The sequence below is a fragment of the Pocillopora verrucosa genome, chromosome 3, assembly GCF_036669915.1.
Source record: "Pocillopora verrucosa isolate sample1 chromosome 3, ASM3666991v2, whole genome shotgun sequence".
NCBI classification, from domain to species: domain Eukaryota; kingdom Metazoa; phylum Cnidaria; class Anthozoa; order Scleractinia; family Pocilloporidae; genus Pocillopora; species Pocillopora verrucosa.
In genome coordinates, this window is record NC_089314.1 from 28828246 (window position 1) to 28842861 (window position 14616).

The window sequence follows — 14616 nt, forward strand, 5'->3', positions numbered from 1 at the left end:
CATGTTTCCAAAAACTAGATGATACTCTACAGGAAAAGAGTAAATGCTCTACGGATTCAACCTCTGTTTGGCAGAAAGCACAGGACGGCGAGTCAGCCATGCCAAAACGAAACAGTTTTTCGTTTGTAAAGACAATACGGTTTAAAATTTTAAACTGAAATTCTCTAAGTTTAGATTCTAATGCTCTCCAGGAAAAGCCGGCAGATTTGCTTTGAGGAAGCATCAAGAATTGGAACCAAATTGTTACTAATTAGAATAGCAGGTGAATCCGGAGGTGGATCAATCACCGGTGCAGTAGTTTCCCTTTTAATTGTCAAGGGCCAATTGGCAGGCATAGAGTTAATAAGACCCATAATGAAGGAACTTTGCTCAGGATTGAGATTTTCTTTAGTTGAAAATAATTCGAAAATTTTTAAAAACCCTAAATCTGCAATATCTCTACGATACACAGATTTCTTATTAATGCAGAGAAGCTTGTTATTCCAACTAACTTCATTTGCAATTTCGTGCAGCAAGCTGGGCGTTCTTGCATTTTCTTCTGACCAAGCATCGAAACATTGTTCATAGAAACTTGGTAGATAAATACTTAATTTAGAAGTATCAAAGTTACAATGCAATATGAGCCAATATGGCGCCTTTCCATACAACCAACTAAAACTGCCTTTGGGAGGCTATCCTGCTCATTATTTCAGTGAAGGCCTGTGTTCTTTACTTGATATGGCGTTTTGTTTGCGCGATCAAAAGTCTATTTTCATACCACTGAACCAAGTTGATACTCTTGATTACGAAAAACTTCTGGAAATATTAATAAATGAAATCATCAGTTCAGTCACGGTACTCTTGATAAGTTCAGTCCCTGAACAGATGAACTAATTTTGCTCTTGTTATTACTTGTTTTCTTTTCGTAAGAAATATGTTCAACTCCAGAAGAGTTGATTAACATGGACGTTTCCTTTAATGAAAACCGTTTTGGCATCAACCTAGATTCTTCTAACTACTAAATTTTTTTACAATTAGCTTGCGGTAGTATTTCATGCTGATTATTTTTACAAAGTCTACGAAAAGCCAGCCCTATCGCACGTCTTGATGATTTGCATTCTGTGCACTTTTTTACTAAAAAAGCGTCGCTCACAAAGGATGAAGGTCCCATCGAAAAGTTCACATTGCAATGAATTCCGCTAAAGGCGGTGCGATTCGGTCTTGCATGGCAAATTTGTTGAACAAAGCTAGAATTGTATTTTATTGCGTTCTCTATTCCTAGTAAAAAGCTATTTCACACGTCCAATCAGTTTTAGAATTTACCTCAAAACTGCATGTTCTTATAAACGGCACGAAAAATGAAAGCCCCTTTACATGGTTAACCCTTTAAACAATAAGAGTGACTGGCATCAAATTTCTCCCTACAGTACCACCCCTAAATCACATGTTAAGGTTATGAGAATAAAAGAGTGACCCCAAGAGTGACTAGTATCAAATTTCTCCCTACAGTACCACCCCTAAATCACATTTTAAGGTTATGAGAATAAAAGAGTGACCCCAAGAGTGACTAGTATCAAATTTCTCCCTACAGTACCACCCTGAATCACATGTTAAGGTTATGAGAATAAAAGAGTGACCCCAAGAGTGACTAGTATCAAATTTCTCCCTACAGTACCACCCCTAAATCACATGTTAAGGTTATGAGAATAAAAGAGTGACCCCAAGAGTGACTAGTATCAAATTTCTCCCTACAGTACCACCCCTAAATCACATGTTAAGGTTATGAGAATAAAAGAGTGACCCCAAGAGTGACTAGTATCAAATTTCTCCCTACAGTATCACCCCTGAATCACATGTTAAGGTTATGAGAATAAAAGAGTGACCCCAAGAGTGACTAGTATCAAATTTCTCCCTACAGTACCACCCCTAAATCACATGTTAAGGTTATGAGAATAAAAGAGTGACCCCAAGAGTGACTAGTATCAAATTTCTCCCTACAGTACCACCCCTGAATCACATGTTAAGGTTATGAGAATAAAAGAGTGACCCCAAGAGTGACTAGTATCAAATTTCTCCCTACAGTACCACCCCTGAATCACACGTTAAGGTTATGAGAATAAAAGAGTGACCCCAAGAGTGACTAGTATCAAATTTCTCCCTACAGTACCACCCCTGAATCACACGTTAAGGTTATGAGAATAAAAGAGTGACCCCAAGAGTGACTAGTATCAAATTTCTCCCTACAGTACCACCCCTGAATCACACGTTAAGGTTATGAGAATAAAAGAGTGACCCCAAGAGTGACTAGTATCAAATTTCTCCCTACAGTACCACCCCTGAATCACACGTTAAGGTTATGAGAATAAAAGAGTGACCCCAAGAGTGACTAGTATCAAATTTCTCCCTACAGTACCACCCCTGAATCACACGTTAAGGTTATGAGAATAAAAGAGTGACCCCAAGAGTGACTAGTATCAAATTTCTCCCTACAGTACCACCCCTGAATCACACGTTAAGGTTATGAGAATAAAAGAGTGACCCCAAGAGTGACTAGTATCAAATTTCTCCCTACAGTACCACCCCTGAATCACATGTTAAGGTTATGAGAATAAAAGAGTGACCCCAAGAGTGACTAGTATCAAATTTCTCCCTACAGTACCACCCCTGAATCACATGTTAAGGTTATGAGAATAAAAGAGTGACCCCAAGAGTGACTAGTATCAAATTTCTCCCTACAGTACCACCCCTGAATCACACGTTAAGGTTATGAGAATAAAAGAGTGACCCCAAGAGTGACTAGTATCAAATTTCTCCCTACAGTACCACCCCTGAATCACATGTTAAGGTTATGAGAATAAAAGAGTGACCCCAAGAGTGACTAGTATCAAATTTCTCCCTACAGTACCACCCCTGAATCACATGTTAAGGTCATGAGAATAGAGGAAACGATCACTAAAGAAAGAAGATTTAGATTGGTAAACAAATTCTCCTCGTCAGCACCTAGGAAACGTATAGAGAGCAGTATGGAGAATATGCATACTGGTTTTAGGGTGTAAAAGGTGTAATGATTGAAAAAGGTAAGAAATCGTATAGAATCTTTGCGATGCCCACGCGAGCCTTTGCCGTTTTTAATTTTGAGAGCAACTCAGTCAAAGCCATTGTGGCACCGTCATATGATACTCTAAAATACTATAATTTTTTCATGTGTAGCTTTAGCCGGTACTTCGCGAAAGTCTGTTCATCTGACTTTTGAATAACGGTTGTTCTGTAACCTCATCTTTTGAATTTTGTTATTACACATATGGTTTAGTTTTAGTGCTCCAGATATATTTTGTTATTACACATATGGTTTAGTTTTAGTGCTCCACATATGGTTTACTTTAGTGCTCCAGTTATTGCTTATAAAGTTAATAATCGTGTAAGGGTAGGTCACGCAATATTAGAAGTAGATAACAAAAGGTTGGAGTTCTCACCTCTTAATTGACGAATTAAGACATACCATGAGGTATCTCTGGGGAGCCTTTGATTTTTGTCTTAGTCTTTTTACATTTGTCAAATTTTACTTGACCGCGCCAATGTCCTTCAGATATGGAGATAAACAAAGTCAAGTATGAAATAACAAATTAAAAATAAGATCCCAGTTTTCTATTGAAAAGGAAATCTTTGACGTTCTTATGAATATGATGAAGTTTGATTAAACACTGTCCAGTCGCGCGGTGCTGCAGAAGAACGTTTGGGACAAAATTACAGTCGTCATAATCATCAATCGGCATAAAGAAGCCTCTATGACCCACTGCTATCACACCAATGGCATGAGCAAGCATTCCTACATAAACATCGTCCATCCTATACGGCTTAATTACATCAAACAGGGGAACAATGCACTCGATAACGTCATACGTCATAACAAAGCCAGCCCCACTACAGAAATCTGGATAGTGAGTGTGGTTGTACTCTTCGTAGCTGACTTTCCATTTACCGTCTCGAAGTACACCAGGATTATGATGAATTTGTCCCAAGAAAAGTCTCTTTTCTGGAGTTGATTCCTTTTGCAAAAAGAGAATTAAATCAGCGGTATTAACCAGGATATCGTCGTCTGCTTTCAAAATGTAAGAAAAATTACAATATCGCGATGCCCACTCAAAGGCCATCATAATCTTAAAACTCTGTCTCCAGTAATTCTCGTAATAGTCCGCGCGAATCAAGTCTCCATAAACTTCGTCTTCCTTATCGACAAAACGTGAATGTGTTTGATCCTCTGTTTTCGCAATAAGAAAGTATGTCTTCCACTTTGGAGACACGTTATTGTCAGTGCCCCAGGTTTGACGAATTAGATTTCTTCTACCTTGGTTTGCAGGTGCAGATGACACTAAGATGAGAAGAAAATAGTTCCTTGAACATGATTTCGTTGTTATCAAAGTCGTTTTATGCCGTGGAGATTGTTTCCAAATTTTACAATCGTGGCTTGGTCCAGACTGACGGGGAATTGGAGCATCGGAAGGGAATCTTATTAGAGTACCACAAACGATGGTTGTTACCAAGGCAGCCAATGCCACAATAATGGTTCTAAACTTTCCTCTATGAATTTTCGATATGAAACAGACAAAACAGTTTCTCAGTTTACGAAACATATCTGGAGTCTTTCACTGGTTACACGAAGCCACACCTCTAAAAAATCCGGGACCCCCTTACCTAAAAATAATTGGAATGTCATCAATGTGAGTTACTAGGCTGCAAAAGCAAAAACAAGGACAGCAGCAAAAAAAAACAAGAAAACCTTTACCTAAATGAAATTTCACTCCACCACGCTAATATCCTTTATATAGGGTATAGGGTTGAATGTTTGTAAAGATGAACCCGATAACAGATCAATTTTGGACACAAAAAATACAGGAACACCCTTAATCCCCCCCCCCTTACTTAAAACGAGTTTGAACTGACCAAGTGATGTCTTTAAGTGACTGTACAAGACGACAGCGAAATAAGTGATTATGTAAAGGTTTCAAATGAGGCCCTGAGCTCTTGTATAAAGAATAATTTTCCAAGCTTTCACCGATCCACGAAATCATCACGGGTAGTAGTTGTTTTAAAATACAGCTTTATATATCTGAGTGAATTCACAAAAACATACGCAAAAACACAACAAACTTAAAGTCAATATCCGTACAAAAACCTCTCAAACTTGAATACTTCCCCAACCGAAATGATCTAGTTCACTAGAAGGCCCTTCTAGTCCCGGGGATGCCACAAAGCATGGGTCTAACTCTAAATTAATGGACAGAGGCCAAAAAAATCCAGCCTCATAATAACTCGACCAAGATGTCCACTTCTTTGCAAAAAGCAAATCCCCCAAGAGTAATAAGTCAAAAACCTACCCTTCCCACCACCCGAGCTTTTCACACAGAGCCATTTGCAACCCACCCCTGGAGAGGTTGGTGACTGGGCTGCATGCAGGCCCTACCCTTACCAAGTTGCATTCTTCTTCAAAGGATATGTTTGATGTGTTCGAGTAAACCGCAAATGAGAGAACGTTTGACGACGTAGCTTTCAAATCGATAACATTGTCGAAATGCAGAGGGGAAATCAAGAACAAAGATGAAACTAAACTCGATGAGATTCATCAAGCGATGGTCAGTGTCGAAGATGAACCAGGAGGAGTCACGAGAGACGTTAGGAGTGTCTCACGATAGTCCACCATTTTGAAAACCGCGAGGGGCTTGGGGAGGGTTTACGGACTCAAATTAACACGACAGCATGACAGTGCCTACGGCCTTCCTTGAAGGAAGGCACAGTGGGCAAAAAATGAAACAATGCTCGCTCACTTTTGCCAATGTGATGGCCCCATACACTGAAGCCTCACACGCTTTGTTCTCCCATTATCTGCTGAATGATTTTGTCCAGTTTGTTTGGAGGTTCCCGGCAACATGGAAGTTCGCACGCCTAACAAAAGAAAGACTGTGATATCTATACTTTATAAGCTTTACAATGATATATTGTTTTTTTTTTTTTCTATGGTTTCTTCAAAAGTAGTGCGCGTAGGACGATTTTTCCGGAAGGCACCCTATTCGAGTGAATTCATATACAACCCCTTTGTTATATACTAACTATTGCGTTAAATATCAAATACCTATCTGGCAGGTATGTCCACCAAAAGTATCGGCCTCAGAGGATTTTTTAGCATGGTGCAGCATTGATGATGCATATGTGCTCATAATTAGCCTTTTTTCATGTAATTTAGTAGAGAACTTTGAGTGAGCAAAATATGGTAAAATGGCAATGTTCGTTTAGTTACAAAAAGATCCCCCAGGTTTTTTTTAAAGGTAATATTAAGGACGTGTTGTTGCGTTCAAGTGGGTTTTTGTGCCTGCCGTGTCCTCTTTATAGGAAGGCCGTAGGCACTCGTAGCCACTACAATCGGACTGCTGCGCTCATATGAAATAATTTTTATAATTTTCAGATCTGCGTGACCCGGAAACTAATGCATTTTTGAAATATTACGAAACAATAAATAAATAAATAAATAAATAAATATTTTTAAATTCATCATTTTACGGTCATTCGGGGAATTCCGGGTATTCCGAGTATTCAGGTTCCGGTTCCGAATTCTGGCATTCCAACCTGCCAAAATACATGTAGTTGGGACAGCGGGGCGCGAGAATAGAGATGGCATGTCGAGAATTAGATTTACATTACATTAATTCCGAAATGAATAAGTCGATGCTGTCTCTTAAAATTTTAAATTCTGTTCTGCCGCCTTTACAACATGGCCGCCCCGAGAAAGCTAGGGGAGTTACTATATCACGGGCGACGAGTGGGGGATGAAGAAAAGACCGAAGTACGAGTGGTCAGCGGGGAAACAAATTTAATACTTCATATAGAGACATATCAGTTATAGTTGCGGAAAACAATAGTGTTGTAAAGCCGAAATATCAACAGTATACTTCGCTAAATAAAATGTTAAGCAATTTTTCAAAAGTGTTGATGGCACATATATCTTTTACTGCTGTATTAAACAATAGAGGCATCGGAAAAGGAATCGGTGGCATCCGGAAGGCACCTTAAACTTAGGCTACTATTGAGGTAGAACTGGGAACCAGATTTGTTCATAATCAGCAGGTACACACGATTTCCTCGGTTGGATACGAGGCGGGTGTGATGGAGTCTGCTGCTACTTATAACCATGCATAGGGGAAGAAAAAAATATTAAACAAGCCAGACAAAAAGCAGTCTAGAAAAGCTGTTTAAATTCTCAAGCGCTCGTTGTTCGCATTAAAGGAAAAAGGCCTTCTCCGTCAGAACGCCATTAAAGCGAATACTGAAATTTGCATACACTGTCGTTAATAGTTAATGCAACAAAGCGAATGTACTCATTGACTTTCAAAGTCGGTATGAGACTACTGTGGCGATTCCTAGTGGAGTGGAACCTTTCGAAGCTCATCCAAGCCCATCTTGTTTTTAAAAACTTTATTTGTCCCTAATTTAAGAATCACGGCGCCTTGGTTTGAACGGGTCTTACCCAAACCGCGGTTTTATGCAAACACTGGACCTCAGCGAGAAATCCAGTACTTGACCTTGACTGTTCACAAAAAATTAAGGTTCATAAAAAAGGCTCGCTCAAAGTGTTCTCCCAGCAACAACAACCATGCCTCAATAAGGCTGTGACTAAATGCCCGGACGACGAGCACGGTCTCAAATAGACTAAATGCCCGGCAGTCAAGAATTTTTATGCAACTTAGCAGGGCGTGAAATTGCGCCTAATACAGGCGCCGAATACCGGTCACTTCGCAAACGTGTCACTTCGCAAACTGTCACTTCGCAAACGTCCTTTGTCACTTCGCAAACGCATCCAAGTCGATTCGCAAACGTCTTCGAATTATTTTTAAAAAGGTTGATATAACTTCATATTATGTTTCTTTACAATCTTTTATCGAAGAAAGTTATAAAATTAAGAAGAAGTAATGTAGTAAGTTTTATCAGCGTGAAAGCTTACTTTTGCCATTTTGGAAGCTCGGCAGGCATCCAACTTCTTGGAATCTTTTCAATAAATCTTATCTAACTCAGTGTCTCGAAGTGTCTCAATGTCTAGCTTGCTTTTTCATTATTTTCTATCCTTCTTATTGATGTCTTATCGTTACTGTGATCTTACATCAGACGATGACTTTCCTTACTCATGTGAATATAGTCATCGGGAGATCGGTACGTTTCGTTCGATGAAACGATTTGTTATCGATCGATCGCATACCGTTCACTTCGCGAACGTAGTCGCGATCCCAGTCGATTCGCAGACGTGTTCAAATTATTTATAAAAAGGTTGATTTAACTTCGAAAGATGTTTTTTTATCATCTTTTATCGGAGAAAATAGCAATGAATTAGCATTAATCCGTTTACTTTCCCGTTTGGAAACTCATGCCGGCATTCAAGTCGCATGTAATTAATACTTCTTGGAATATTTGCGATAAATCTTAGCTAAACGGTTTCAGCTAAACTCGGTTTGCTTTCTGTACATGTACACCAAACAATGCATTTAGCTCGAAACTCTCGAAACTATGTGTAGCGGACGGAGGGATCTAGAGACATTCCACCAAACAATGCATTTAGCTCGAAACTCTCGAAACTATGTGTAGCGGACGGAGGGATCTAGAGACATTCCATCGTTGCTCCGAACGCGATATTTAGATAAGACTTTATACGGAAACCAAGTAAGCCACTCGTATCGATCAAAGCTCTTTAATTTCTTGATTTACTTGATTACGTAAAAACTGAAAGGATAATTACAACGAAAAGCCTATTACTATAATTCGTACAGAACATCGATTGTACAATAACAACGCAAAAGGGGGTGTATCACGGTACTAGAAAGTCACAAAATAACACTAATCACGAGCAATAATATAAGAGAAATACTATAACTAAATAGATTAATACAAATTACAACTACAAATCATACCTCTTTCTCCAATCTTAACTCTTTTCTTTCGGTTTCTTTCGAGTAATCAACGCTACTATATTCCCACGTGTTATCTCGTCGCTCGATTAAGAAAATTGATCTGCTGAGCTATTTGCATCTCATAACCCAACGGAAGTTACACAATCATGGTTAACTATTACACATTAATCATTACACTATGTCAATATTGTCACTGGAACTGCACTGGAACTCATATTTCGCCCATTTATCTGGTAAGTATTCGTTGTAGTATTTTAGTACTAAATAATTGAAACTGACTCCGGATTTGCTAACTCACATGCACTTGAAAAATAATAGTCACTACTTGTATAAGAAAGAGGCAACGGGACTTGCTACCAAATATTTTATTTATAGAAATGCTTACATCACTAGGAGTAAATAAAAATAAGTCTTACAAAATAATTATGCATTATCTAAAACTCAAGCCGGTCATTTACTTTACTTAGTTGTTGGAAAAAATGTACTTACCATACGCAGGTGTACTTTGCGACAAATTTGGATTAAAATCCACTGAACAGATCATGCATTTCCAATCAATGCTTTGATCCAATCTAACAGCTGATCGGTATTGGTCCCGGCTTATTCCCGTTCCACAAGTTCTATGGCACCAGTTGCCACAGCTGTCACACAGCAAGGCCTGTTGCCTTGTGGTGACAGGACGATCACACGATAAACAAAGATACACTGAAGACATTTTAAAAGTATGCTCGTATTGAGTTGAATGGTTGAATAATGGTAAGAAATGGGCTTCAAGGTAGCCCCTTATATACCCGTCTAGCGGATCGAAAAATTCAATGAAAACCTGCTTATTGGTTACTTTGACACATGTGAAAGCATTCTTTTGGGAGGGAAAAGTTAATTGATCTGTTTACAGTACTGGCATCTATTGTTCTGGACTAATTGCCAATCGTAATCATGACATCAATATCACATCAATTGTGCACAAAAGACTTCGAAGCGTATTGTTTTCGACGTAACAATAGAAATGGCGTCCACCAAATTTGAACTTAATGGATTTTTGGACACGGATATCATACTATTTTTCTTATGGCGCGTCACAATGACAGATTCAAAACAATTTGGTTTAACACGATCTTTAAAATAAGCCGTTTTTTGCCGAAATTGGTCCAGTATTAGCCGAGATATTTAAAAACGGACATCGAAGATACGTTTGCGAAGTGACCGGTATTCGAAGATACTTAACCTTCGATCAAAAAAAAAAACTCAGAAAGAATCTTTTTAGACAAACAATACTTGAAAGATATATCATATGGAGCAGTTATTTATTTGATTTTTCGGATGAGAAAAGAGAATGCCATAAACTCCCACAAATACTCTAATTTCTGATGTCGGCGAACTGGCACATTTGTGAAGTTTAGAGATGTGATGGGTAGATTGATGGGTGCTGTTGCATGGTTTTTCTTTATAAGTAACAAATCGAGAGTCTAATAGTTAAGTTTAGTTTATAATTACACTTCCATTCTTCATACAGAGTTATGCACTATATTTATGAAATATTATTGCTAATTGTGCAATTTCATGGTTTCACATTTATCACCCGTTGGAGTTTGGGTTTTGTTTGCTTCTGTTGCTACGCGACTTGTTACGCTTGGGACGGCATTGCAATCCTCCTTTTCCTCCGACACAGTGTTCTTTCTTTGGGACTGTTATTGCCTTCAAATCAAATACATTTCTTGTTGCTGTGCAAAACTAAGTAGTTGTACATTATTATTAGCGTTTAGCAGTTAATAAGTCTAATTCTTCAACAACTCTAAGGCGGTTTCGATCGAAGCATAGATAGATGTAAATTTGTGTCTTGTTCCTCTTCTACATCTATCTTGGATATGTATTCAATACCCTGTCTTCACTTCGTGCGTTCCAGCTTACACGGTTGTCGTCAATCACACAGAAACCATCACATTTGTAAATATTTGTAAATACTGGAGAATAGTTTAGTAGATCATTTAGTGGTTTAATAAAGTGATACTGTGCGTGTATTTTTCTACATTGCTCGTCGATCAGTCGAGTCACGTAATCAATTCATCATTTATAATGATTAAAAGTAACGTGATTCTCTTCTGTTGATTTTCGTTGATTCATATTACGTTTGCGAATCGACTGGGATGCGTTTGCGAATCGACCGAGGACGTTTGCGAACTGACAGTTTGCGAAGTGACACGTTTGCGAAGTGACCGGATACCCAGGCGCCAATGCGACTACATTTTTCACTTTGGTGACCAAATCCTGAAAATTAGTCGCCAAATTGGCGACTAGAATGTTTCATCATAACCTTACCTAGAGATATAGTGAATTAAAAGGATTTGCAAAGACAAATCCGCGGCAAACTTCCTCGTTAAGTTTGTTTCCAAGACGCAGCAGATGCATCTCGATCGATAACTAGACGCCATCTTGGATTTAGGTGAGCTTAAACATTGCATATCATCCATCCTAGTGTCCCCTTTGTAGCACGTTAAAGATCTTTTCCCTAACTTAATTTCTAGAACGATGACAACGTAAAAAAAAGGTTTTGTTTGTCTTTCAAAATGGCGACCGACTTTTCTTTAATTGGCTACCACTTTGATGGGTTTAGGAGCCAAGTGGCTATCAGAAAAAAAAATTAATTTCACGCCCTGAACTTCCACCGAAAGGTTCTTTCAAACTTCTTAAGAGTATCAGACGTTTGTTAAGAAATGTCAAGCGACTCCAAAAATGCCGGGCATTTAGTCTGTTTGAGACCGTTCCCGGCTACCGGGCAGTTAGTCACTGCGTATTAAAAAAAACATCGCATTAAAAAAAACATCGCTCTTTTTCAAGTGTAAATTACTCATTTCATCACATGACATGCGATTTCTCCCCTCGCTAACTGCCGTAATGTAATAAGAAAAGCGAAACTTTCTAACTTTTAAACTGTGCTCATAATAGGAGGCCCGTTCATGATTAAAAAAAATCCACTAAAATACTTCCAGGATAGCGAAGTGAGACAATTTCATGCAGATGATGGTGGACGCTCTTCAAAGCTGACGGTAAGTTGTAAAGCTGTAGATACAACAAGCTCTTTGACTCAGTGGCGGTAAGATCAGCCACAAGCAAATTTCATTTTTAGTAGAAATTATTATTAAAAATCGACTTACCGTGGGGCGCTGATAGTTTCCTGTCCTATCTCAGGCGGCCCAAGCTTACGTCTCTAGAAGAAGCAAACGATTGATTCATGAAAGCAGAGCGATTAGGTGTCATGTCATGTGATGAAAGTCTGCGCCGACAATAACTCTAAACCGTCACCAAGACAATATTCTATCTTACTGTAATTCGATTTTGTTCTATTGTCCATTTTTTAGCTTTTCGCTCTTCTATTGTACTTTTTCACACCCTCCCCTGTATATATTTCCATTCACGCGCTTATATTTTTTACATTCGTTAAAGGCTATAGTATAATAGCCGAAAGCTCATATTTTAAAACCTTTTTAACTAGAGAACGTTTTTTTACCTTTCTCACTATGTCATATCCTGATTACAGTTCAATTTTTAAAACTCTGATTGCTTCTGAAAAATGGTAAATCATTAATTCACATCGTAACGCATTTTTCAAGTAAAATTTTGAGTTATACATTTTTGGAACGCATTTGGAAGCCATCGGAGTTTGTTATTCAACAGTTTGAAATTACCGCAATGTTAGTGCTCACATGCCGGCTTTTTCTGGATCTGTGAAAAATATGCAAATTGTTTGGAAGTCAGCCAAGCGAAACTAGCATTAACTTAAAAATGTTCTGACCCAAGTATCAGCATTACATCCGAAGCATCAGTGTGACGATAAGTTTTCGCCCAAACTGGAGGACTGAATTTTCGCGGACGGCACAATTACAACTGGGGGAAATAACTCGGTAGAGACGACTCGGCAGCTAGAACGGAAACTCGTCACGATTTCCTGGTACACGGAGATCTGCTTCGAGCGAGCTTATACGGACGTCAAGGATAAGACGATCTTTGGTTCCACAGTACTTTTATTTTAGGTCAGGCCAACAAGCGACATGACCTCTAGCATACTCTAGTTTGTAATCATCAAAGCTGTACAAGGTACTTGCTTAAGAAGTAACTGGTGTGAAGTGCTATTGTTACACAAATCGCAATATTTGAATAAGGACACAAAGGAGCGGAAAAAAGTCTCTTTGAAGTTAAACGAAAACTACTTAAATATTCCATCTGTTTCTACGACGGAAAGAACCTCAAAATTAAAAAGACGGATGCAATAAACTCTATGCCATTAAAGTAGGAAACTTAGGTGCGAATTTACAGCTCTGGTATGGAAAATAATACCTATCTTAATAATTGCAGTAGCGCAGCTTAGGAAATAAAAAACGGAAAAGCAATTAAAAGTTTCTGCTTACCCATGCAAGATTGGCTTGGAAACCATCGCATGAAAAGAAATTAAAGTTACGAGTATAAACTCAGCTGCTATCTACCATGAAAACCAATGTTTCCAGAAAGACCATTAACACTTATATTTACCTAAAAAAACCATGTAATAAATAACAAAAGTGCCGACAAGCAGGTGCATATGATGAAAGCGAGTAACAACAAAAATCTATTCAAAAGCTACTGTGGTTTTTCATGCATTTTTTTGATTTATTAAAATGAAAGGACTTGAAATGGTTAAATGTGAAAGTTTACGAATGAATATGTACCGAATAACACACACGGGAAAATCAATGAATTTTCTCGTAACATCAGTAAGCACTCTTTTTACTAAGTTATTATTAAGTTATTGCTAGATATATGGCGTTGGCGAAGTGACCAGTAGGACGTTGGCGAAGCGACTCATCGCGTTGGCGAACGTGACATTGGCGAAATCACTCGTTGGCGAAATCGATTGTAACAACGACTCGAGGTACACAACTGGTATATCCTACCATTGCTTTCCGAGGGATGAAGCTCTACGATCACAGTGTCTGGCAAAGATCTCACGAGCGGATCTGGTCTTTTCGAAAAACTCCAGGCTGTTCTCAGAACATTTTACACCTGAGTGCTACGTACGAGACTTGAAAGCAGAAATTCTTTGTTTGAAACCCAGATCTACGCTAAAACCAGGTGCGATACCCACGTTTTTTTTTTGGGTTGTTGCAAACTCTTAGAGCTGCTCATCACTTATGCATGATTGATAAAAAAATTGAAAGGTGAATGCTGTTTGGGGGCAATAACAATTATATCTTAAGGGATATCACCCGAATAGGTTCCATAGAGAAACATTAAATTTTCACAGAAAAGTATTTCTTCTCCTTAAGCAAAACAATATTCTAGTTTCATGTTTTTTTTTTCTGAGTAATCTTTGTACTTTGTCTCTCCTGAAAATTTTTGACCAGTAGGTAAGCAAAATTAAATTGTTTCAGAATGAAGTGATTATTCTTTAATTCTAGGAACATTTTAACTGTCCCTTGTTAACCAGCAGGTGAACAAAATTAGTACAAATAGACTATATATAAATTGTGGATATTATTCTTTAAACAATGAATTTTTTTTAACCTTCTTTACTTCTATGCGAATAAAAACTTAATACAACTGGAAATTTTAAGTTAAAACCACTGCAGGCTTTCAACCAATGGAGGGCAGGGTCAGGTGTTATATTTTCCAAGAAAATCCCATTGAATCATTTGCTGTAACCATATGGTAGCATAGT

The 14616-nt window shown here is 38.3% G+C and overlaps 1 protein-coding gene across 2 annotated transcripts; it reads right to left on the minus strand.

Moving 5' to 3' along the window:
- Window positions 1-3093: 3093 nt before the first annotated feature.
- Window positions 3094-9025, minus strand: LOC131795550 (beta-1,3-galactosyltransferase 5-like). 2 transcript variants are annotated; one of them, XM_059113133.2, is made up of 3 exons: window positions 8928-9025; window positions 5802-5919; window positions 3094-4671 (listed from the first exon to the last, which is right to left on the minus strand). In XM_059113133.2, the coding sequence occupies exon 3, from the start codon at window positions 4608-4610 to the stop codon at window positions 3603-3605; it is 1008 nt and encodes a 335-aa protein (XP_058969116.2). In that variant the 5' UTR covers window positions 4611-4671; window positions 5802-5919; window positions 8928-9025; the 3' UTR covers window positions 3094-3602. The 2 variants fall into 2 exon arrangements, with proteins under 2 accessions (XP_058969116.2, XP_066019412.1); XM_066163315.1 differs by lacking the exon at window positions 5802-5919 and having other exon boundaries at window positions 8928-9021.
- Between the last annotated feature and the right edge of the window lie 5591 nt (window positions 9026-14616).

Coding starts and splice junctions, on each gene's coding strand:
- LOC131795550 (XM_059113133.2), bottom strand. CDS start 4,610: ATGTTTCGTAAACTGAGAAACTGTTTTGTCTGTTTCATATCGAAAATT.